The 24,836-nt window shown below is 50.7% G+C and overlaps 1 protein-coding gene across 3 annotated transcripts in view; it reads left to right on the top strand.

Moving 5' to 3' along the window:
• Positions 1-24,836, top strand: part of SLC39A11 (solute carrier family 39 member 11) — an 81,287-nt gene that overhangs the window by 9,448 nt on the left and 47,003 nt on the right. For 2 of the 3 annotated variants that reach the window (XM_051635191.1, XM_051635192.1), the window contains exon 5: positions 13,733-13,877. In XM_051635191.1, coding sequence (XP_051491151.1) covers positions 13,733-13,877 — 145 coding nt within the window. The remainder of the gene's footprint in view (positions 1-13,732; positions 13,878-24,836) is intronic. The other variant, XM_051635193.1, reaches the window with a different exon arrangement.

Here is a 24,836-nt window from a genome sequence, read left to right as displayed (position 1 = left end):
CACGCTGGCCCTGGGAGGGCAGGACAAGGGATCTGTTTTTAGCAGGCTGCTCTTTGCACAGAGAGCTCTGTCTGCCTGGCACTCCTCTCTAATGGGTTTGCTGGGTAGCAACAGGTAGTAAAAGCTTAGTGACCCCTTATCACCCCCGGCTGGGGAGGGGGCAAGGCTGGGCTCCTGCCCCAGCCCCCTGGGAGTGGGGAGGCTCTGGTGGTACCCGAGGGTTTGCTCAGCAGCAGAGCTAGGGCTGGCAGGAGGGTTAAACCTCCAAGACAACCTGGTTAATGATGCTATGTTTCATTTCCTTATAAAAGACAGATCTAATCTCTTACATCTTTATCTTTATCCATGCAAAGTCCTTAATGTGTGTTCATCACTTAGCTGAGTTCCTGGAGAAGATCCAGGTCTGGAAGGGGTTGAGGCCGGGGGTCTTTGGTGCCAAGAGCCAAAGCCTTGGAGGGAGAGTTTATTTCAAAACACTGCTCAGTGCAATAGGTCCCTGATCACTGAGTGTGACACACTGAATGTGTCTGCTGTCATGCATAAGAATGCTGGAATTAAGTATTATTATTCTCATCCTTCAAATCTGTCTTGCAGCTCTGCTGACTTGGCTGGGTTTTGTTCAGTGTGATGTTTTATTTGATTTCTGTGGTGGGTTTCTTGCTCTGGCCTCCTTCTTCCCAAAGGAATCCCACACAAATCCAAAGGGTGCGTCCAGCCCTGACTCTGGTTTTCACACGTATGTGTGTGTTGCCTTTGTCTTTGAGCTACAGGATCCCCAGAACCTCTCCCAGTGGGTGCTGCAGGCTCTTGGGAGCATTCCCATGCCCAGGCAGGTGGGCTTTGGGTGGGATACTGGGTCTGGACTCAGTGACCAGCCTGTGTTGAAGCTGCAGCTTCCAGGAGCTCCCTCACTCCTGCTTTTTCCAGACCTTAATGCTCCTCTGAGTAAGTGGGAACTCCCAGATGGGGCACTGGTGGGAGTGGGAAGGTAGCATAAGCAGGGAAAGTGGACTTGGTGATCCTAGAGGTCTTTTCCAACCTTAATGTTTCTATGAAGGTGAGACAAGGAGCTGGTCACAGCGGGAGGTGATAAACCCCTGCCTGCCCATGTGCAGATGTGCTTCCTTCAACCACCCTGTTCTTTCCGCTCCGCGGCTGCCTGACGTCCTCTCAGCTCCACCATCATTATGCTAAATGGGATAATGAGGCTTAATCAGCTTCATCTCCTCTGCCTCTTGGCTTAATTTGCTCAGAAACATCTGTCTTCAGACACAGCAGCTCCAGCCCTCCCAGCACCCAGGGTGCAGCTCTGCAGCCACAGCCCAGCGCGGTCCAGGACCTGGATGGGTGCTGCAGTGTGGGGGGGTCTGGGGCAGCCCTGGGGGCTCCCCTGGGGCAACTGATGAGTGTCAAAGGTGGCTCTGGGGGAGGGTGAGGAGAGCAGATGTTGCAGGAGAATCAGGAGTTAATATATAATCCAGGGAGGGAGCGGATGGGCCATTACTCAGTTATAAACTAGGAGCCTGCCAATAGTTCTCATGTAAAAGATGATTGGGAATGGGGATCCAGGGCTGTAATTCTGTCATGGAAATACCATCTCAGTTGGATTTTTAAATTTATTTTTTTTCTTCTGGTCAGCTTGGTGTGGGGCTTGTTGGTTTTTCTGGGTTTTTTTTCTGAGTACAGAGTAAATCAATAAAGCCACATGTGAGGGGCTGACCATTCCTTAGATTTAAAACAAATAATAACAAAAGTGCCTTTTAAAAGCCTTTCAGCTGGGTTGGTGTGTGCTTTCTGGGTGCTGCTGGAAGGACCATCCTGGCCAAAACCCCTGCCAGGGGTCTGGGTGTTGTGTTTCAGATCCGTTTTGAAGAGTTCTGGGCTGTGGTTTGCAGCTGCAGAATGGTTTGGGGGGCAGGCTGGGGATCTTCACGTGGGATGGAGGAGAGTGGAGCAGCTACGTGTGTCTGGATGGTGGTACTAGGAGGCTGGATCCTATTAACCCTTTCAAAATGCAGTTGCATTGTTCTTCTGCCCTGCTCTATGATTGCAAATTTGAGGCTTGCAAGCTTTTTTGGAATGTGGTCTGGGACTGGGCATTTTGCACAGTGAATTTTAGGCTATTCTTGGCGAACACCCTTGGGAAGGATTTGAGAACTCGATAAACAGACATCGAGGGATACTCTCCTGTTTAATAATGATGGTGTCTGTTGTTTGGCTCAGAATGTGCCTTGAGGATGCATATTTTGCTTTCTAAATCTGTGCAAGTCACGTATCAGGGGAGAGCTGGGAATAGTGTGAGGATGGTGAAGCTGCAGGAGGGGGAGGAGAGACCATCGCTCTCGCTCCGAGCGTAGCTGCATCTTATTTCCAATCACAATCTCTTTCTCAGGGCTAAACCACAGACCATGGGAAGCATCTTTTCTTTGGTGAGCACTGGGCAGTGATTCCTAGCACATGCCTGGTGTACCAGGATAACAAGGCAGGACAATCATTAGTGCTGTGGGTGCAGTTCAGGGATGTTGCTGATCCTCCTGGCTTGGTGCTTCCTCCCGGTGAAGATGGAAAGCTTTTAATACTGCTCTCCCTTCTGATTTGCATGGAGCTGGATTTGATGGGTTAATTATTTCACGAGGCAGTAAAAATGTGCTGGGTCTTGTCACTGGTGTTAATTTATAATAGGAATAAAGATTCCTCTTATGCAATTTGCTAATTCCTCCGAGACGTGCCTATCACAAGTTCCCATTTGTAATGTGCTTTTTCCTGTTCATCTGCGACTCCTAGAAAGTTAATTAGCTGCACATCCTCCTTGCCATAGTAGGTGGAGGTGTTTTCAATTCGAGCATTAACCAGGGGGACGTGCTGGGTGGGGGGGGCATGTGTATATTCCGGCTTATTAAATTTTTGAGCGTGGGACTGAAGTGCTGCTTGGGGACCCACCGGACGCATGGGTGGCATCTCACCGGGCTCAGCCCGGCACCTGCGTGTCTTGGGCCACATAATCTTGGGAAAATGATCAAATAAAGGGGTTCCACTGAGGTGGTTTTGGTGGTCTGGGGCATGCAAAGTGACTCTGCCCCTTTTTTTACGTGCAGACTGTGTTCAGGTTCTCCTGGTCCGTTCTCCTGCTGCCTGCAAAGCCTTCCTATGTCTCAGCATCGCTGTCGTGGGATCTGAGGTGGTGTGGGGATATCCTGAAGCACAAAGTGGGAATGGGTGGACGTGCAAACACACCAGTCCAGCCAGAATTGATATTTTGCTTGTGCAGGGGCTGCAGGAGTTGAGCCTTTGCCTGGCAAAGGGGTGAGGATGGACACAGAGGGACTCAGTTGACGTGGGCTTGCGTGAGCTGCAGCTGGACTTGTGCATTCCTGGTTTGCTTTGATTTCCTTTGCTTAGGGGAAAATAAATAGCAGCCCTTCTGTTTGTTTTGGTTTGTGACATTCTGGCCCTTTTCCACTGGCTCGGGAAGGAAGGAAGGATCCAGCTCTGATGACTGAGGAAGGGAGACCTTTCTTGAGAGCCTCATCAGGGAACGCAGCAAAGCTTTCAGTTGGGACAGCTCCTTCCTCTGCTAGCTCTGAATAAATGGGACCTACCTGGGAACGAGTCTTATTGACTTATTAAATAAACCCAGCCCAGCTCTTCCCCTGTTGTGGTCTCTTGTGGAGGGTTATATATCTTGTTTGGGACTGATGCCAGGACCAGCTCCTGTGTGTCCTGTCCCAGGCAGGTGGCAAGGGCAGGATTTCAAACACCATCCCTGGTGCTGACCACAAAGCCCACCCCCAGGAGCCTCTGAAGGCCTCTTGTTCAAGTCCCATTTCTTGAAGATAGGACCCAGAAACCCCCTAAGGTTTATTTCAGATCTGTTTGCCTGTATGAGCTGTGGAAAGCCTGCCTCCCACCCCTGCCCTGCCCATGTGCCCTGCTTTTAGGGATTGAAATCCAGTTGTTGCTAGACAGAGTGAAATCATTTGCCAAAAAAAAAAAAAAAGCACAAAGTTGTAATGATCCTAACTTCTAGAAGAGCATTTTGTTTTATTAATGGAGGTAAAGAGTTATTTACTTCCAGAGTTCAATTTGTCAGCTGCTCATAATTCTAATTCTCTCTCTTATTATGTGCTAAGCATGTTTTCAAAAAAACATATTTGAAGCCCCAAAGCTACAGCTAAAGAGCTTTGCATCCAAGTCAGGGTTAAATTCCTGTCTCTGTTCCATGATCAATCACCTCAGTCCCTGCTGGTTACTCCAGCAAGTGGGTAATACTGACTGATAAGGCTGGTGATGCGACGTGGGGCTTTTCTCCCCTCCGTGGCTCAGCCTTTGCTGACTGAATTTCAATTACTTTTTGGGGCCTGGCACAGAATTGTAAAAAAGGATAAATTTTCCAAAAGGAAGAGCAAATTGGAGTACCAGATCTCTCCTGTCCCTGCCAGAAGAGCCTGGCTGGCACAGTGGGGAGGCAGTTGCTGCCAGCGTGGTTCTGCTGGGTCCTGGACAGTGTCTGACCTTGTTGCTGGTTGAATTTGGCCACTCTGTTTGTTACTTTCAGTTTTAGCTTTCAAACGAGCAGAGAACAGGCAGCAGGAGAGCTGGGTGTGGGTGCTGACCTGCTGCTTGCTTGGACAGAAGGGTATGTGGATGCTCAGAGCACCCCAGGGTTGCATGTTTGCTTCACCTCAGATGGGCTCTGTTGGTGGGAGCCTCCTGGGCTCTACAAGCTGGTGGTGATGCTCAAGAAACTTCAAGCTCCCTCCATCGCTGTGGAGATGCTCTGCACCCTGCCTGCATCAGAGTGAGCTTGTGGAAGAAGTTAGGATACCTCTGCCTCCCTTTCCTGTGGCTGTGGAGCTGGTCCCTTGGGAAGAGCCCCCTCCAGTACTTGAAGGGGCTACAAGAAAGCTGGGAAGGGACTTTTTACAAGGGCATGGAGTAACAGGACAAGGGGTGATGGCTTTGTACTGAAAGAAGGGAGATTTAGGTTAGACATAAGGAAGAAACTCTTTCCTGTGAGGGTGGTGAGACCCTGGCCCAGGCTGCCCAGGGAAGCTGTGGCTGCCCCAACCCTGGCAGTGTTGAAGGGCAGGTTGGATGGGGCTTGGGGCAACCTGGGACTGGGTCCCAACCCTGTCCATTCTATGATATGATAGCTGGCATCTCTTGTAAGACTTGCTCCTGTAGCATCCAAGCTCTTCTCCCAGCACCTGAAGGAGGCCTCGTTTGCCCCCAGGCACACCGAGTGCTGTGGATGGTTCCCTCTGCTGTTCTTTGATCTTAAAAAAAAATCCGCCTTTGAATTCTCTTGTAGCATAACCCCCAATTAATGCCTCTGCTGTGAAAGGTAAACCTGCCATTAAGATGACAGCAGCAGCGAGCGAGGTGCCGCTGGTTGGGTGGGGAATGTCGGGGAGAGGAAGGGAGCATGGAAGAGACACCCAGCTCTGCAGCTGCAGCACGGAGCCAACCTGCTCTGACTTGCCCAGCCTGCCTTGCCACCCCGCTGTGAGGAGTCAGTTTTGTGCCTCTTGTGTCCCCTTCTGTGCCTCTTGTGTCCCCAGGGAGGGTCCCTGCCCTGCCGTGCTCTGTGACCACCCTTGGGGTGCAAATGGCCCCATGTGCCACCTGACTTGTGGCCATGGGGTGGTGGTGTCAAACAGACCTTGGCTCTTCATCTAGTGGGATGTGGTGCCTTATTAATGACCTGCTGGAGAGGGACGTGCTGCTGGGGAACTGGGGGAAAACAGCTTGTTTGCTCCTTTCTGCTCAGCCTGGGTGAGGCTCCTCTGCTGGTGTTTGGACCTCGTGGGTGTCTCAGCTTTTGCACCCACTTGATGCTCTGGACATGTGGCCATGGGTGTCTGTGTCCTCAGGGTGTGAGAATCCTCGTGGTGTGTTTTCCTGCCTCCTCCCATCACACTGTGATTATCAACGAGGTGGTGAAAGGGATGTGACTTTTATCTGTTGGCCGCAAGCTTCAGAGCTCATGCAAACTAAAAAATCGCCTGGATGAGTCTTCTCCTTGGGTTTCAGGCTCTTTGCAGGCTCGGGAGGGCATCATGCTCTTGGTTTACATTTTGTACATGTTTTTTAAGGCCTGTCAAGATGTTATAGATGAGGTACATTTTACACGTATAAATAAACTCTGGGAGGGCCTGACCTTGGAGCTCAGTTTCTGGGCTTTAGGTTGTCTTGGTTGGAGTCCAGTGCCCAAACAAGTTACTCTTGAAAACTGAGGACAAGCCCTGCCCATGGGGCTGGTTGGAGGGGCACCAGCCCATGCTTCAGCTCAACATTCAGCCTTTCCCATGGGACAGTCCCAGCTTTACTGCCCTGAGCTTCCAAAGGACGGAAGGTTGTTTAGCTGCTCAGTGGTGGTGGTGATCAGCAAGTGCCTTTATTGTGCCTCTTGTCTGTAATGAATTAACAAATTAATTGCAGCAGCTGAAGAGAATGAAGGGCCTCTCCTGTGGATTCATCGTGTTGTGCTTTGGGAAAGTGTTTTGGGCTTCTTCAGCTCCTGCAAAAGAGTTGTCTCTCTCCTGGGCTTTGGTGCTGTTTTGGGGATTATGGGATGTACAAGATGTGGAGAGGAGCAGAAGAGCGGAAGCTGTGGCCTTGGGAAGGAGCTGGCTGGGGGTCCCTGGGCTGGTGTGCTTGGGGGGATGTGGGGAGAAGGGGCTGTGCACGTCTGTGGGGCTAATTGCAGGTCTAGGGGAAGTTGTGTTTTAATCTAATGGAATTAGGCAGCACTGGCATGGTGTGAGTTGCCCTCTGAGGGCTGCTGGATCGCTGGCTGAGCCTGGATTCACCCCACTGTCCCCCTGAGGAGCCCTCTCCATCCCCTTCCAGGGCTCCTGACTTTGCAGCTACCAGCTCTGTTCACCCTTTCCCATTAATTCAATCTGCCCCGACAGCAAATCATTACTGAGGAGTGTATCGTGTAAAAATGAGCTGTTAATTGAAGTTTTGTTTGCTTTTTCTCTTACCCTTGCACAAAACCATGCATAATAAAGGACTGTAAAAATACATGTTGCCACGCTACAAATGTACAAGGTGGGAAGGGGGCAGGGGGAGAGGGAAGAACTGAAGCTGGTCTCCATTAGACTTTAATAAGCGTGTGGAGAAAAAGCTCTTGTTAATCCCATCTGAGGCTTAAAGGTTTATTGCTAACAATTAAAATCTCATATTGTAGTGCTGACTTGATGGCACAAGCCTCTCTGCTGCGTCCTGCTGAGCAAGCCAGGCATCGGGCTGCTGGTGCTGGGTAGGACAGTCCTCAGGAAAATATCCCTCAAGAAGACGTCCCTGAGGGTCTGGCTGTGAGCTTGGCCAGTTTCCTCCCAGCAAGTAACTGGAAGTGTGTATACATCCTAACTGGTTTTGGTGGGCAGCTCTCGTGTGCTTAAAAACTTTCCCTGGAGCAACAGCTCCTTTGGAGAAAGAAATTGATGGTGTTTTGGGGTTTCTCCAGGTTTCCTGGTGGGCAGGAGGTTGGTGACACCCAACCTGTCTCCTGCTGTGGCAGAGGTGGGTTTTGTTTGTTTAACGAGTTGTTTAGGTGTTATTTTTTTTCTTGCAAGGTCACAGGGGAAAAACAGGGGAAATAACTCCCGTGCTTTTGTTTTTGTAACGGCAAAGGTTACAGAAGTGTCCTCTTCTCTGCCCTGTCAAACGTCCCTCTTGCCAAATAGCACGTTTTGTAACAGATCTCCTGGGCTTCCCGAGGAGCCTGGGAATTGCATGTGCCTTCGCAGACCTGCTGCCAGCAACATTCCTGCTGTGTTTTTCCTCCCTCCTGGAAGGGCTGAAGCCCCAGACGTGCCAAGGAGAAAAATCTCCACATTTGTTTTTAATATGAGCGTTGCTTTGGCTGAAAAGCTGGGTTGGCCTGTTGGTGGGGCTGCCCTTGGAGCCCCTCCTTTAGTTGAGGGTCTGGGGGTGGGTTTTGATAAACCTGCCTTCCCTTGGGTTGCCAGATTTGGGGTGCTGGGTGTGTCAGAGCTGCGGGTTCTGGCACAGCCGGGGTCGGATGAGGCGGCTCCCAGGGGAGCCCCCGTGGCTGGGGCTGCTCCCGGGTCACCCCGCAGGACACCCCGGCTGTCCCCACCCTCCTCCTGGTGACACAGAAGAGGTGATTTATTCCTCTTGCTCCCACAGCTCGTCAGCAGAGGCTGGTGATTAAAGCTGCTGTTTGCAATTTTTCTAGAGTTATGAGTTATCAAAGTGGCTGATAATTAGCAGTGAATAAAATGTACTTGCAATAATATTACATTAGTTACAGATAAACTGATACCAGCTTTCCTTAATATTCACTTAAGCTTCCCTGTTTGCAGTTACTGGGGGGAAGGCTCTGGTGTGGTGTTGCAGCTGTCAGGACAAGAAAGGCCTTCCAGCCTGGTGAGATCTGCTGGTGAGATGGTGCTGGGGCAGATCTGCCATGAAAACGCTGACGTGTGTCTCTGGCTGAACTTTTCCTTCCCAATTCCCGCGGCAGCGCTGCCATAGCTACCAGCCCTCTGCCTGCTGCAGGCTGGGCTGCCTGCTGGGCTGGGGGAGGCTGCGGGGCAGGAGGAGCCAGATGGAAGATGGTTGGTGTGGGAAGCAGGGAGCCCCCGGGCCTCCCCCCAGCCCTGCTGCCGGGGCTCCCGTTAAATGCTGGTGTTCCCGGCAGCGGAGCTGGAGCCCCGGGGAGGGCGGTGGTGCTCAGCGTGGGGCAGGGTCAGGCCCTCAGGGGCTGTTCCTCCTTGGGAAATCTGGTTTCATTGAGGATGCTTGTGCCTTAAGTTGATGCTGGATGGATGGGTGGGTTCCTAAGCTGAATCCAGGCCTCTGCTCAGGGTCATCCGGCTCCTGCCCGGTGCCAGGAGTGCTGGGATTCCCGTAGTGATTCCCGTAGTGATTCCCGTAGTGTTTCCCTTCCAGTCTCCTTGTTGGTTGGGGAAGCAATCCTGACCCAACACAGCACTGCTCTGGAGGTGCTGCTGGTGTCGTGGTGGGACTAAGATGTATTTGGGACCTGGCTGTTGGGATGAGGGCTTGGGTGGGGTTTGGAGACCCCAGGAGCTGCTGATGCCCACCAGCAGCATGAGTGCTCATCTTTTCCATTGGCCTTCTCTGGAGTGGTTTGTCTTCTGCTTCTCTCTCTGGCAGCACTTTGGGGCTTCGGCAGATGGTTCTGATCGTGGTCTCTGGTTGCAGGTTTTATGAAACTTCAGGCAGTTGAGCTCTTGATGGAAAAGGGAATGAAGGCACTTTGCAAGGTGACAGACAGTGCTGCCCCAGCTCTCCTTAGCCAGCCCCAAAAGAGCTGCCATTGCCTTGCTCTCTGCCCTGCCCGTTGCTGCTGCTCTGTTGTTAGCCATCTTCAAACTAAAATGCAAACCAAGATATACCTGGAACACTTGGAGACCCTTTAATGGAGGTATATTTGGCTTTCCATCTTCATTACCTGGGGTTTGGTTGGTGTGGGATTGGGGCAGCTGGCTGTTAGTCCATAGCTGGAGCAGTGCTCCAGGGTGTGCTGGGGGGCCCCCAGGCTTATTCCTAATTTATGGTTGCATGGTCTGTGTGATCAGAGGGGTTTGGGTGCTGCTGGTGGGACCCAGTTGTGACCCTGAGCAGCTGGGCTGGGCTGTGCTGGGGCACAGGGCTGCCAGGCACCACAGGACTGGAGATGAGGAGGGTTTCCTGAGTCCCAGAGCCTTGTGGTGGGTGCTGTTAATTACAAGCTGTGACTGCACCCACTTCAGCACTGAGAAAGGCTTTTTTATTGTGTGGAGTATTTAAGGTTGCACTTCAGTTGTTGACTTTAGTGTTTCGAGTGTGGGGTTGCCAGTGATCCTGGCTGTGAGAGGAACTGCAATCAAGCCCTCTTCAATCTGTGCCTGCTAGCTCCTTCTCTTAACTTCATGCCAGGTCAATATTGACTAAACCCAAGCTTTTTTTCCCCCAGAAGAGTGAGGGGATGCACTGGGAATGTGGAGCTGACTGACTAGCTTTTGGGGGGGATGCCTGGTGGCATCCAGGCTTCAGGCAGCACCGCTGGCCCCAGCCTTCAAGCCCCATCCCTGGCACATCCTCACCCACCCAACTGGGTGCTCCTCTGATGGGCACTGGCTCCAGGTCCCACCAAGCAGCACGGAGCCTTGGTGAGGAGCCCCAGCCCGGCTCCAGGCAGGGGTGAAGCCCAAGTGGGTCGTTGTCACTCGTGCTATTTTGGCTCTGGTGGGTCACAAATGCCAGCACAGGAACCCTCACCCAGCTCTGTGCCAGCAGAGGGTAAAGTGGGAGCATCGAGCCCTTGATGTGTTGTTTCAGAGGATAAACTGCCAGCCTGTTGTTCCACATGCAAATGGGCACTCTCTGAGAACTAAGCGCTTTCCAAGGCAGCTCTCTTCCTAGCTGATTCTGTTTCATGTTTTCAACATAAATCTGCGTACCTGCCTCAGAAGAGCCAGGCACTGGCTGCTTTTTTGCTGCACAGCCTTTGTCTGTGTCCCCAGAGGTGCTGGGCTCTGTGCAGATGTGCAGAAGCTGGAGCTGAGCGAGCAGCCGATGCCCGCAGAGCTCAGCAGGGGGACACGGGGGCTGCAGAGACATGCTGTGTCCATCCCCACGGCTGGGGCAGCCACTGACATGGAGATCTGCAGCTCTCCTTGCCCCTCACCCCTCTCTTCTTTCTCTTATGGCTTTCTGGTCTCTGAGCTGTTATCACTTTCTCTCCTCTAATAAGTGTGAAACAGGAGCCTCTGGGCACCATCAAAGCCTGGCTCTTTACTGTCTCTTACTGTCTCTGCTTCAGCTTCTGGACAAGTTAGGATCATTTTTATTTTTTTATTTTTTTATAAGCTAGTAAAATTTATTCTGTTTCTCTTCCCTGATGTGGTGCTCTCTGCTGTTAGTGGATGCATTATGGTCTGTGTTTCCTGTGGCTTTCCAGAGCCTGCTCCAGGGGTTAAAGTCAGTACGATATTGCGTGGGCGGAGCAGCATCACCGACCTTCCTGGGCAGGCAGCACCTCCAGAGCTGGTACCCAGTGACCTACCCAAAGTCAGACCATCAAGTTTTGTCATCACAATTTCTTTATTCATTTATTTTCCTTCATTGCTTGGGGGGGGAAGAACAGATTATTTCTTAAAGGTGTCACTCGCCCTCCGTGCCTTTTTTAAAACTGGATTCATTTCATTTAAGCAGGTTCTGCCCAAGAGGCTATGGGCGGCTTGCTTTAAAAGCCACCAGCTGCCACCTGCTCCCTGTCTCACCCCTTTGCCCTGCAGTACCAGGGTGATGGCTGCACTGCCCAGGATGCTCTCAGGAGAGGGGCACGTTTCCATGCAGATGAATTCAGGGTTGCTGCAGCTTCTGGGTGACAAAAGCAGGATCTGCCTGTCTTTGTGGGTGCTGTGTGCAGTGGGGTTCTGTTCTGCTGTCTGCAAAGACATCAGTTTTTCTCTCATCTCCTGTGCACACGAGGCTGTGACAATCTCACAGCCTTTCCATGGTAGCTCCCTGAGCAGAGCCGGGCATGGCGGGAACTCCCGTGTCCCAGAATAGTTTCCCTCCAAGCTCCATGGGTCTTCCTGTCCAAGTCTGTCATTGCATCAGGCTTTTTTGAAATAATCAGCCCCCGTGGTTATTTCAGTTAACACTAATTAGTGCCATGAACTAATTAATGTGGGTTGACTTTCCTCTTCTCTTTCTAATGTTGTTTTAACCCACTGACACATTCCAATTAAGGGACTCACGCAGGGATTGGGCTGAAATGACTCAGAGCCATCACAGTTGGAATAAATCGTGTGCTTTACTGAAGGTCACTGATATTTTTTCAAATTGCTGGTGGTGTGTGTGTGTGTGTCTGCCAGCAGAGGTGATCTGACCTCACAATAACCATCTGAAGTATCCTCAGGTTTGCCTCCACTTTGGTGCAAGTAGATTCACGGGCTCCATGGTGATAAGGATTTGATGTGCTGAGGGCAGTGGCACAGAAAACAGTCTCATTAGGACTGAAGACCTTGAGGCAAATAGTCTTGACCTTGCTTGGTAATTGAGGGCACACTGGATGTTATCCTCATGCTTGTACAAGTTAATTCTTTTCCCCTTGTTTGAGTTGTTGTACCTCGTGGTACACAGGCTCCGGCCGTGCCCTGTGCTCACTCCTGCCTGTGTGGACAAGCCACAGGTGTGAGAAGCAGCTGCCTTTGGGTTGGGGGAAGCCACCAATCCGCTGGTGATAAAGCCTACAAAGCTGCTCTTGTGGTGTTTGTAGCTCATTTAATGGAAGGCTGGAAGGAGAAGCCTTCTGCTCTGTAAACCTGGGCGTTTAAACACCAGCACCTCCTCAGTGCTTCTGGTAGTGGCTGGGTTAACAGAGGTGAAAGAACCCTGATTAAACTGCAACAGAGAGCAGATAGCAAATGTGTGATGAGTATTAATAGTGCTGGTCAGACTATACTATTCAAATACGGGCAACGAGATGATTTAGTTATTCATCTTTAACCTTTATTTTTCTTTAACGTCACCTTACCCATCGAGTCTCTCGTTACCATCTCAGGCTGTTCAGTGTTTATTCTGCTGCCACCAGCCCAACAGCTGAGCCCCTGTTCCTGGGTGATGATCCCAGGTGCAGCTTGTACCACCCCTCCTTGCAGATGCTCCCAGGGGCTGGTTCCCCAAGATGGACTCAAGGTCCCATTCCCTGTGTTTTGGGTAGAGCTGATTACACCAGGTCATCCAGCCCTCACTGTGGGACATTCTCTTCTCTTAGCTGTGCCTCTAACCCCTTATTTTCTATCAGTTTTGTGGCTGTTTCTGGCTGGATTTGAGCAGCCTGGGGACATCCAGAGATGCCAGCTTTCCTGCCACTTGTCCAGCACTGTGGGGGAAAGGCAGAAATGGTGTCTACCAGGATATTTTTTTTTTTCTTTTTGGCTGAGGCAGATAAAGATTCTGGCACATCCTTGAGTTGTGTCTGATTCTGTGTCTGGTTTTCATGAGCTGTGTCCAGGTTGGCAGGAACTGCTCGTGGGAGCAGCACGGTCCCTCTTGCCTCAGGGCGTCTGCTTGGGTGCCCTGCAGACGGGATGGTGTTGGTTTTGGCCATCCCTCCCTGCTTTCTGAAGGTTACAAATGGTGTAGGAACATATTCCAAGTCAGTCTGAAATTTCATTGGGTCATCTGGGCGAGTCCCACTGCAATAACACTGGGTGGTTGTGAACATAGTGTCTCATTTGATCCTCAGATGGGTTTGATTTTGAACAAACTGTTTCCCTCGTAAACTCAATGAAGAGGTCAGCCCAATAGCTCAAGCCTCTGGGAGTGGCTCAGCAGTGCTGACAGCAGTGAATGTTCTTCCTTGCCTGCTTGGTCTCCTTCAGGTAGACTTTGGAGGGAGCTGTGTTTGTGGAATTACATTCTTGTGTTTGTGGAATTGCATTTCTTGCTGTGAATGCACCTGAGTTTTGGCTTTCCCTCATTAGCCCTGTGCTTTGTGGCCCACAGCTCTTGCTAACCATGTTCTTGATGTTTCTGCTGGAAATGCACATTTAAGTCTAAACAACTAGGTGATCTGTAGAGAGGGGAACCCAAAAGACACATCTCTGTGTAGCTGTGAGGAGCTGCTGTGATGCCCTGATGGTCTTCCCAACACCACAGATGCCAGAGGATGGAGCCTGGGAGAAGGTTGAAGTGGGAGATGTGGGAAGAAAACTTACATTTCTCTCTTGCCTTGCAGGGTTTCAGTGGACCTCCCCACGCAGCGTTTGCCCTGAGCTGCGACCAACGAGCAGTGAAAGAAAAATATGAGCATGAACCTGCTCATCACCTGGACTACGAGAGCGAGTTGTCCATCCGGATAGGTAGAGCTGGGCTCCATCCAGGCAAGCACCCTGTCATATACCAACGGGGGAAATACCCCTTGTAAACTGGCACCTAAACTGTCACGTATGTGATTGAAATTAGATTGGTTTTGACACGAGCATGCAAAGTGCACCTGCTCCTCCCTCTCTGGATCTCTCTCCTGGCTCTTGTTCTGGGAATCGTTACTTCTGTTTCTGCTGCAGTTCTCACAACCACTTGCACTTGTCTGTCTGTGTCTGTGAGGTATTGATAATGAGATACCTCATTCACCAGGGAAATGAAATCATCAGCTTAGCTTGAGATCAGTTCATTTCCAGCGTGAGCTCTCACCCTGCCCTCGCCAAGTGATGCCACGTTGGAGGTGCCCCATGACACTGACCCTTGGTGACCCTCCCTAATTCTTGACTAGGACTTGCAGTCATGCTGTCACTTCTCATTTTTGGAGGTTAGTAGAATTATAGCTGCCAAAGTGTGATAAAAATGTGATGTTGGCAGCTGTTTTCCTCCTTAAATAAGATTTTAAAGGAGGAACTTCTTAGTCAAGGTGGTGGAACCTCATCAGGCTTCCCCAGCTGCAGGGTGTGTACAGGGGCTGGTGGTGCCACCCTTACACCTGCCTGTTTGGGGATGGCTCCTCTGAGGCAACACAATTGTCATTAGACATTAGATGAATTAATCTTATTGCTCCCCTGCTTTTTCTTGGAGAGAAACTGAAATAGCAGTTGATGATATTTTGGGTACAACTGGGAGCAGGTTGAGATGAAGAAACAATCTTTCTTTTTCCAAAGAATAGCATGAGCCTCTTAAACCAGGCTCTGTTATTTAACTGCATTGCTTAATTACATGTTCCATAAAGTGTTTCAAATCCACAGAATTTCTCAGTACTTGAAATACCAGCTTGGATTTTTCCAAAGAGATGGAAGGAAATTTTGTGTTAGACTCAGCAGGATTCGGGTCCTTGAGGTCTTTTAGCTCCTGGGGCAAGAGCTTGAAGGCTGCTCCAGCCCTGCAGGCTGTAAGCCTGTTGCAAGGTTTTCCATGATTTTGTAGGATGGAAACTTTACAGCCTGGGTACAGTTTAATTTTTTAATTTTTTTTTTTCATCCAAGGAAAAAAAGAAGTAGGTAACCTGCAATTTGCAGAAGGTTGAGATGCTGGGGTTTTGTGTTTTCATCTTCTTTTAGTTGCAAAAAATAACAGTGCAAGTGGTTTTGAGAATAGAAAATTTCCATTTGACTTCATTGTTTTTCCTCTCTCTGGGGAAATGGCACCAAGAAGCTACAAAACATTAATTCTTTTATTGTCTCTTGCTTTTTGTTTTCACTTACTCAAATGAACTCAGTGTTTTCACAAGACACCTCAAGCCTTCAAAAAAAAAAAAAAAAAAATTAGCAGCTTTCCCCAGCTCTGGGTGGTGCTTGGCTGTGCTCTGAGGGATGCTCTGGGAACACCATGGATATTTTTAAATCAGTACCAAGTGGAATATTTCAGACTTAATCACAGCTGAATCACTGACCCTTCCTGCATATTTACAAGCTTTAAAATCGCTAAAGCTGTGAAAACAGAGAAGAATCCCAAAGCACAGCCCTGCTTTGCTTTGTAGATGTCTTTGTACTGGGGATGGTGGTGAGGAGCAGGGGAGCTGGTATGGAGGTGGCTGGAGAACCTGTGGACTTACAGCTCTCCAGGGCCCTGCATGTCTGAGCTCTTTGCTGTTGGGATGTGAACGTGGATTTAATGTGGCTGTGAGGAAGGACTGTGCTGTCACACTGGGGTTGGTGGGATCCTTGAAGCTGCACTGAGCAAGGGAGAAGATTCCTTTTAGACCTGTAGAAAGGGAGATGGAAGAAATGCACTAGTTGGATTGAACCCTTTTTTACTCTCTGTTGAGAGAAAAAAAAAAATATTCTGCTTTTTCCCCCAGTCAGCAGCGAGTTGAGGTGGCTCAAATCTTTCCCCTGGTCTCAAATCCCTTGGTTTTCCATCCCTTGGAAGTTGTTGGTAGGGAGTGAGGACGCATGGTACCATCTGGGTGGGGCTGGGCTCTGCTCCCCTTGTCCTCCAGCTCCTCCCCAGCCCACAGCTGGCATCAATGCTGGATCCAAACAGGATGTTTAGGGAAGTTGGTCACAGCTGCCTTCTGGATGTGTGGATGTGCACACGTAGCCACATGCAGTGGAGTACAGGTGGATTTGGTATGAATTGCAGAGAAAAGTCTGTGTCTAGACAGTATCTAGTGAGTGGGATAATCACTAGGCTTTAATTACTACAAATGAAAGAGAATCCAGCCTTGTCTAATATGTCTGGGTAGGCAGGGGATGTGATCTGTGTTTCTCTGCCTCCCTTGGAACAGATTGGGATTGTGCTGAGGAGTTTGGTCATTCATCAGGGTGCAGGTGAAGCTCCTCTGGTGCTGTGGAGGGACCTGGTGGGCTGTGCCCTCCCTGCCATGGGGGGTACAGGCTGCCCTGGTTGCTCCCCCTTGCACTGCTCCCCCTGGGCTGGGGCAGATCAGCCTCTGTGTGGGTTTGCAGCCTTTAAAGCCAGGGGGAGGCCAGGTTGGATGGAGCTCTGAGCAACTTGATCTAATGGGAGATGTCCTTGGCCGTGCAGGGGGTTGGAACTAGATGATCTTTAGGGTCCCTTCCAGCCCAAACCAGTCTGTGATTCTTTGAAGCAGTTTGGGCAGGGTCACCCCAGGCTGCAGGGCTGGGGGGTCTGAGCAGCCCTAGCTCCGTGTGTGTGTTCTGGGGTAGTTCTCGGAAGGGATTTACATCCAGCATCACACCTTGAAACCTGAGCTGTGACTCATTCTCCTACAAACTGGATATGGAGCAGCCAGGCGTGGCCATTCCCTGTCCTGGTGCCGAGCGATGCACGTCGCTCCTGGTCAGGTGAGAGAGCAGAGCAGGAGCCAGAGGTATTCCCCTGCAGCCTTTTCCACTCTGGCTTTGCCATCCTTGCTGCCCTATTGCAGGGGGAGATCCTGTGTCCAAGGAGATGCCTTCTGGGTGCTCTGGGGCAGAGGTGTTAACAGCAGTGGGGCTGGAAAGGGCTTGGAGGCAAATACCAACCATTCAGTGCTCAGCTGGGAGCATCCTCAGTGCAGCCCTGGGCCTGGGGAGTTAAGAGTAGTAGTCTCTGAGCTGGCTGCTGACCCAAGCCACAAAACAACATCTGCTGAAGCTCCTGGCTCACCAGCAGCCTCTCTCTGCTTGCTCATTGTCCATCCCAGAGGCATGGATGCCTGTGCCAAGGGGACGTGGAGTGTTTCTGGCATCGTGCTGCCAGCGCTGTGAAGTCACTAATGTTATTAAGCAGAATCAGGGCTTGTTTTAAGGACTCAACTGACTTTTGGTGGGGTGTGATTTAGGAAATGGTGCTGTGACAATGCTCCGTGGGTGGCCAGTAAGTAAATCTAGATGGGATCAGTAATTGGAAAAGGAAACTGGTGTTTCCTAAGAAATAGTGTACTTAAGAAATGAGATTTCATTAAACTTGTTACTTAAGTGAACTGTGGGGTTTGGGGACATCACAGATTGGTATTGGTGGGATAGGTATTTTTTTTTCCTTGAATTTGACCAGCTGTAGAGGCTCAGGGGGTCTTGTGGGCTGGAGGCACCACCAGTGCCAGACCCAGCCTGGGTCCATCCTGCTGTTCATACCGTTCTCAGTCTGGGAAACTGCTGCTTGCAAAAGGAATCAATTAATTTTGAGTTCTAATAGCCAGCCTTGATGATGAACACCTCAGGCAGGGTCTATATTGAGTTTAAAACATCCTAATGCCCTTTTCTGGAGTGTTTCAAATGGTTATTGACCATCCTTGCCAGGCTGGGTTCCATGGTTGGTTTTTATAGTCACGACTAACTGTGAATTTTTATATTCAGGCCTTAAAAAAAATAAATCAGAGCATGTGATCCCTCCTGAACTTCACATGGAGTTGTGTGCCCCTGTTATTCAGGTCTCAGCCTTACTCCTTGGATTTAGGAATTTTGACTTTGCAGGGCAAAATGGTTTGTTCTCCTTTGCTTTTGGTCAGTTGTGAACATTGTCCTTTGTTCTTCCCAAGACGCCCATAAAAATGTATTGAATGTGTTTGTAGGGGACCCAGCTCTGCACTCCTCCACTCCTCACAGCCTGCAGTAAATAAACCACCCAGTTCAGCAGGTTGCTCTGTGTGTAGGTCCTTAGGATTTCCAACTCCAAACAGCCTGGTCCTGAAGGAAATGTCAACTTGTGACCTTCTGGGAGAGGGACCTGGCTCTGTGTGACCTGGGCTGTGTCAGGACTGCCTTTCTTCTCCAAGGGCTCTCGAGATGAGGATCTTGGTGTTGTGTATCCCATCTGTTTGCATTTGCTCATTTCCACCTTGCTGAGGGAGCAGAGCCTGTATTCACACATCGTGGTGCTCACATTATTGCTAAGAGGGAGGAGCAGAAGAAGCAGGCTGCAGCAACACTTGCAAAATCACTTCCAAATTCTTTGGGTGGATTTTTCTGTCTTGGTTTTTTTCAAGGTACTCGTGAATTAGTGGAAGGTCTTTAGAGTGTTCAGCTGCCCTTTGAGGTGGAGAAGGCTTGAGTTGGAAGGTTTTCAGACCCTTTGAAGAGGAGGAGAAGCCTTGAGTTGGAGTTGGAAGGGTGTCAGACCCTTTGAAGAGGAGAAGTCTTGAGTTGGAAGGCTGTCAGATGTTGGAGGCACTTGAGGAACAGCTAAGCTTGGTGTAACGTTTGGTTTCTTTGTCCTTTGCTTCATTCTCCATTGAGCGGGGCTGTAATGAGCGTGAGAGCTGCTGGCAAGCCTGGACAGCTGCTTCCTCTGCCCATAGAGGCAGGAGCTGCCTCCACACTTGCTGCTTTCATGACTGCTTGGCCAGGGAGAAGTTCTGTGCTGAGAGGAAACAACCGGCCCTCTCCACAGATGACATCTGTGCCTGTGAAATGTGCTCCTGGCATCTCCTACCACTTCCTGCTGTTCTTTGCAAGTGTTGTCTTTCATGGCTGCTTGTTAACACATCCTTCTTCCCTGGGCATCATCCAGTGTCCTAAATGAAATGTGGCCAGAAGGGCTTGTGTCGGCAACAGGCTTCCCTGTTTAAGTCAGTTCGACTCTTAGAGCTGCAGGAGATCTTCAGCCTCATTGCCATCATCTCCCTTTCAAGGCAGGGACCCTTCAGGTGGCACTTGAGCTTTCCAAGGGAGATGGTATGGGCAGAAGAGGCCCACACAAAATGAGCTTGCTGGGGATTTGGTGTAGACCAGTACTGGTGGCATTGTCGGAGGCCTGGGTTATGCCCTGTGGGTGTTGCCATGGAGGATGTGCTGAGCAGCTCTAAGGTCCAGCTGTGTCTTTTGCCTGTAAAAATGAAGTTAGCAAGCCCAGAGGGCTGGCTGAGTGTGTCAATGCAGTGGGGTTCCTCATCTGAAGTTCTTGCTGGGCAAGTGCCTTCAGACCTGCTGCAGGTGGTGGTGCAGGAGGGGCAGCTCCTCGGAAGACCTCGGCTGGCACCGTGACCTGGGTGCTGGGTGCCAGGGGTGTGGGTAGTGTGGGGCTGCCTGTGCTTGCTGCTCTGCTGTGCCCTGCTTTCATCTCGGGGAGATTTGTTAAACCTACGAGGCTAATTAGAAGCTGCTGAGTGACGTGCGGGCTGGGAGCTGCGCTGCGGGATCGGGTCTGTCGGCAAGGATGGAGCCTGAGGAGAGGCTTTCTGTGGTGCTTGGGGCCATTCATCACAGAAGTCATTTCCCAAATTGAGCCTCGTTAGCTCTATGCAATATTATCCAGGAGCTTTAATTTCCTGGCTACACCTGACAATCTGTTAAATCTTTTCAATCCTGCAGCTGTAGAAAGGAGGTTACTCGGGAGCCTGTTTCCATCCTCAGGTGGTTGATGCAGGCATCTCTGGTGGCTTCTGTGCTGTGCTTAGGGGGGACAATGCTGCAGGGTCAGATGAGTGTGTGCACACATGTGTGCAGGGGTGGGCACTGGTGCTGTAATTAGTCCTCTAGTAATGATTCTCCTGCTTTGGTGAGCTAATAGGGCATTAAAATATCCCCTGAGGAACATCTCCAGAGATCTGTGTTGCCTCCAGACAGTGTCTTCCTGGAGTGCTTGTCCTGCAAGCTTAGGAGCTGGCTGGGGGGCTGGACTCCTGTCTCAGCCCAGTTCCAGCCTGGAAGAAGGTTAGCATAAGGGAAGCTTGGGAGAAACATCACCCTGCTGCATCTGTGTTCAGGAAAACCTTAAATTTCAAGGTTTATTAAACTGAACTAACAATGGGGATCGTTGTCTCGGGAGTGGATGTTGTTTTGGCTTGATTCAGTAAGCACAGTAATTCATTTATTTTTTAGCTATGGTTCTTCAGCTGAATGAGGATGGGAATAATTTGTAGTCACCCTAAGGATGCTTTGGAGGAGGAAAAAATGAGCATCAGGCGCTCAAGCAGTCACCCTGCATCAGTATTAGCTGAGGAGTGATGCTGGGGCATGTAGCATGAAGTGTGGGAAGGCCATCATCATTACTCTGAAGGAGAGGGAATAAACTGCGTTAAAAATAAAAGGGCTGTTCCCCACATTCAAACTGAACAAACGTTCTAAGGACAATGAAGTGTGTAAAAGCCAGAGCCCAGCTGTGTCACGGGGGACTGACCGTGGCTTTGAGAGCGCAAAGGTGCATGTGGTGGGGTTTGCAATGGTTGGGCCAGGGACTGGAGCAATCCCAAAATGGGGATGGGGAAGGGTGCTGAGGTGGTGCCCAGCCCCGGTGCTGCTGAGCAGAGCAGTTTGACCAATTTATGGGGACAGAAACGTATCTAGATGTGTTTGTCTGCATATATATGATATGTATGGTAATCTGCTGTGTGCTTCTGGTCACGCTTCCAGGTGACTTGTTCTCTTCTCTGCAACGCGGCCCCCAAGGGACCTATTGAGGTGACAGCTTGTGCTGCTTTGGGATTTTCAGTTGTCTCCCTGTGCCTGGTGTGTGGTGGTAGCTGGGGTGTGCTGGGACCATCCTGGCTCTGCTGCTGCTTCCAGGCAGCTCTGAGCACGCGCAGACCTGCAGCTGCTCTCTGGGTGTGAGGGGGGGGAGCACTGAACTGTACCTTCATTGCCTGAAACAGGAGGTGCTCGTCACGGGGGCTTCGCAGGGCTGAGCAAATGGTCCCTGAGCTGCTGAGAGATTGCAAGAAGTCTGGCAGCACCCACTGGGGGTTGGGAGCCCTGTGTCCCAGCTGAGATCGGTGGGTGTTCAGGCGCTCAAATGCCTTTATGGAGCTGAGCCTGCACCCCAAAAACACAGATTAGTTATGTCTTTGCTCTTGTTTTCTGATTTGGAGCTGGTGGGTGGTGGTTGGGAGCTCTCAGTGAGGTCTCCCATGTTGCTGCTGTCAGAGGAAGCTGTGCCGGGTGGGTTTTGCTATTGGAGACCAGTTTGGCTCCAGTTTAACTCTCAGCTGAGCTGTCAGGGACAGAGCTCTTCCTCCTTGGGAATCTTTTCTCCTCCTGAAGGCAGCGGGTTCCTTTTCCCTAACCACTGCTTCTGATGTGATTTGCACTTGTGATTTCTTTCCCATCTGATTTCAATTTCAACACGTTTTCATTTCAATCCTGAGACAGTTGTTCATGTCCAGGCCTCTCTTTTATCTTTTTCCACGTGGTATATGACACAGGATGATGGAATATGCCTTTTCACTAAAAATCAATGTTTTATTTCCTCCCCCTCTGCCAGGAAGCTTTCCCAGATACAAGTATTGATTGTTCAGATAAAAGCCACGTTTACACTGTAATTGCTCTTCAAATTGGTGGGGCTGGTGGGTTAACATTATAATTGCTCTTGAAGCCAGCACAGAGCTGGTGGGTGCTGCAGGACAGAGCTCCTTTTCCTGACCCAGCGTCCCCTGATCCTGGCTTTGTGCCACCACCCATGACATGGGGACACCAGGAGACCCAGAAGCACTGGGAGATCTGGTCCATCTCTCCCATCACTCTGGGTTCCAGCTGCTCCCTGGGGAACGGTGCTGGGTGCCCCAGGCCAGGCTGGCTGGAGAGATGGTGCCCAGCGCTGGAGTAGGAGAGGCTGCCTCCTTACATGGGGATTTTTACACATTTGAAGGAAGAAGCTCTACGAGGGGCAGAGGTAATGAGAGCTGCACTCCTGCTGCACGCTGGGTCCCTGCTGCCAAGTAGGACAGAGGCTGTGATTGAAGCTTTGTCAGTGCCTGAACTTGTGCAATGGCTCTATTTAATTAGAATCTTTCAGCAGCTAAAGAGAGGGAGCTCCTGCTGGTGCTGTTCCCCAGCCCGAACAGGAGAGCATCCCCCCTCTCATCTGCTGGCTTCCTTGAAAGGGAGAATAGCTTGGAAGCAGCTGCCCTGCCTCCAGTCTGCCTGCTGCTGCCTGCTGCATCCCAAAACCATTCAGCAATGCCCAGGGGACCAGGCTGAGAATGTCCTTTGTGGCTGGGGCACGGGAAGGGGGTGTGGGGCCGGGTGGGAGATCCTCGCCCGGGCTGAGGCAGCTCCAGGTGCCAGCAATCCCAGTCTGTGGGATAAATAACCCCAATTAGAGACTGGCTTTCTGCTTTTCATGTAGGCACCGCAGGGCTGAAATGACTTTCGGTTTCCAGCTGAGGCTGTGGAACAGTTCAGCGGCTTAAGAATCCTGTCCCTCGCATACCATCCCTCTCAGAGGGCTTCATTTCATCCTGATATGGGGGGGCAAGCAGCATTCAGCCTGGCTGGGTGGGTTATTGTTGGGCTTGGGGTTGTTTTTGTTCCTTGGCACGGGAATAGGCTGTTCCTGGCTCCAGCAGGACCTGGAGAGGTGACGCTTGTCCTCCCCTTCAGAGGCTGCAGCAGGAGTTTCTTCATCCAGGTTTGGATGCCAAACAGCAGCAGCATGTGAGCAGAGATCTCAGCTTGGGCTTTTTCTCTCATTTTTCAGTAGGCTGGGGAAGCCTGGAGGGTTGGTGGGGCTGGAGCAGCCCCAGCACCCGGAGCAGGAGCCAAGGGAGGTGTGACAAGAACGTGCTCCTCTGAGTGTCCCTGTCACCAGGGCTGGGCTGGGGTGGTGGGGACTGATGGCAGCAGGACAGGAGCTGTGCAGCATCACGTTCCCTGCAGGGCTGGAGGGGTTTAGCACTCAGCTTGGGAGCTCAGTAGAAAAAGGTCTTGAATTTTTTCTTTTTTTCTTCGTAGTTTCTCATCTGTATTTTGTTGTGAGCTTCAATCAAGTCTGTTTTGTTGGGTTTTTTTGTTTGTTGTTGTTTTTTTTAACTGTTGTGCCTGCAAGTCCTAGAGCTCAAGTGTGTTTGTGGCCATCTGTGTATCTCTGTGTAGTGGCCAAGTACTTGCCCTGGGCCCCCATTTTGCCCTCCTGGGTGGGAGCCCAGCGGGTGCTGCCCCCCATGGCATGTGCTGCTCAGTGATAACTGAGGGAGCCAAGCTGAGACTGATCTTCTTCAAAGCCCTGAGATGTGTCTGTGGCAGCAGATGGTGTGAACTGCCTTGAAGTCAGTATGAAATAGCACTGAATTCACAATTATGTATCATTAAAGCGGTGCTTATTTTGTTTATCTTACTGCCCGTGGGCAGCTCTTCTCTTTGTACAAGGGGCTCTGGCCGTGCCCTGCAGGACTTTATGGCATCCACAGGACTTAAAAAATCGTCAGCAAAATATTTATTAGCCTCTTTCCAGCTGGGAGTCTCCCCCCAGTGTGCAGTAGGGGCTGTCCCTGGTATCCCATCCCAGGAAGATGCAATTTGTAGGATAACACTTTTATTATTTTTTTTTAAGTTGCACATCCTTTTCCAGGTGGACCCTGGCAGCTTTCCCAGAGTGCATCAAGGTGGCTGCCACACTTGACTCTTAGTATTTCATTATTCATTAATATCTCATTTCAGAGTCCTCAGGCTGCTCAGAGTCGCAGCCGTGCCGGGCTCGGGGGGTATGAGCTGTGCCTGGGAAGGTGTGTTGCTCCTGGGTGTGAGAGCCCTGTGAAACATCCATCATTGTCTGCACTGTGTCAGGTTTTTGCTGGCTTGGTTCTGGGGTTGGTCTTTGGGGAGAGCAGGACTGGTCCCAGCACTGTCTCTGTGTGTTGTAAACACTGGGGTCCCGTTGATGAGGAATCCCTTTAGCTGGGAGCAGGAGGTGTCTGGGAGGCTTGGTGCTGAGGGCTTCTCCATGAAAAGGCAGGAAAAGGCTGTTGAAAATAACCGTTTATTGAGATACTAGGGGAAAATTTAAGAAATGGGTTGTTGGTTTTTTTCCCCTTTCCATGTGTATGTGTGAGCTTCCCAGCTGAGCTCCCGTGCTGCAGTGGGGGCAGGAGCTCAGCGCCGTTCTGCCGGCTGAGTCATCCCCATCTTCCCACCCTGGGCTGAGAGAGATCGATTTGCTTTGGATTCAAAGGAGAAAAAAATAGAGCCTGGTTCCTTCCCATCATGAACACCAGTGGTGGTTCAGATCCCTTTTTTTTTTTTTTTTTTTAATTGATTTCTGAGAGGTGTTTGCTGTCCATAGCTCCAGGTCCTCAGGCGACAGTCCTGTGGATCTTCTACATGTTGAGGACCAGACACCCACCAGAGCATCTGCTCCATGCCCACCAACTGCAGTGAGCTCAAGCCTGCTCAGTGGTGAGGAGGATGATAATGGGCTTCATGCTCTGCATGGCCAGGGCTGTGATGACCCTTTGCGGGAGCAGATGTGGTTAAACCCCTGGAAAACTGGCAGGTCCTTTGCTGCAGGGTGAGTGCAGGGGGACCCCACTGTGGGTTGGACTGTCCTGACCCCCCCAAGCCATCCTGGAGCCACAGGCTGTAGCCAGGCAGCCTGTTTTCTGCTTAGACTCTGCTAGAGACAGGAGTTTTCATTGCTGAGGTGTTCATCCCAGATCCATAAATCAGAATTTATTGAAGGAAGAAAGCCCAGTCCCAGGTGAAGTGTCTCATTTGCAGCTGAAGCTGTTGCTGAATCCT

Source organism: Apus apus, chromosome 17, assembly GCF_020740795.1.
Source record: "Apus apus isolate bApuApu2 chromosome 17, bApuApu2.pri.cur, whole genome shotgun sequence".
Classification (NCBI taxonomy): Eukaryota; Metazoa; Chordata; class Aves; order Apodiformes; family Apodidae; genus Apus; species Apus apus.
The sequence above is the reverse complement of the archived record's forward strand: the minus strand, read 5'-3'. Positions and strand labels throughout refer to the sequence as shown.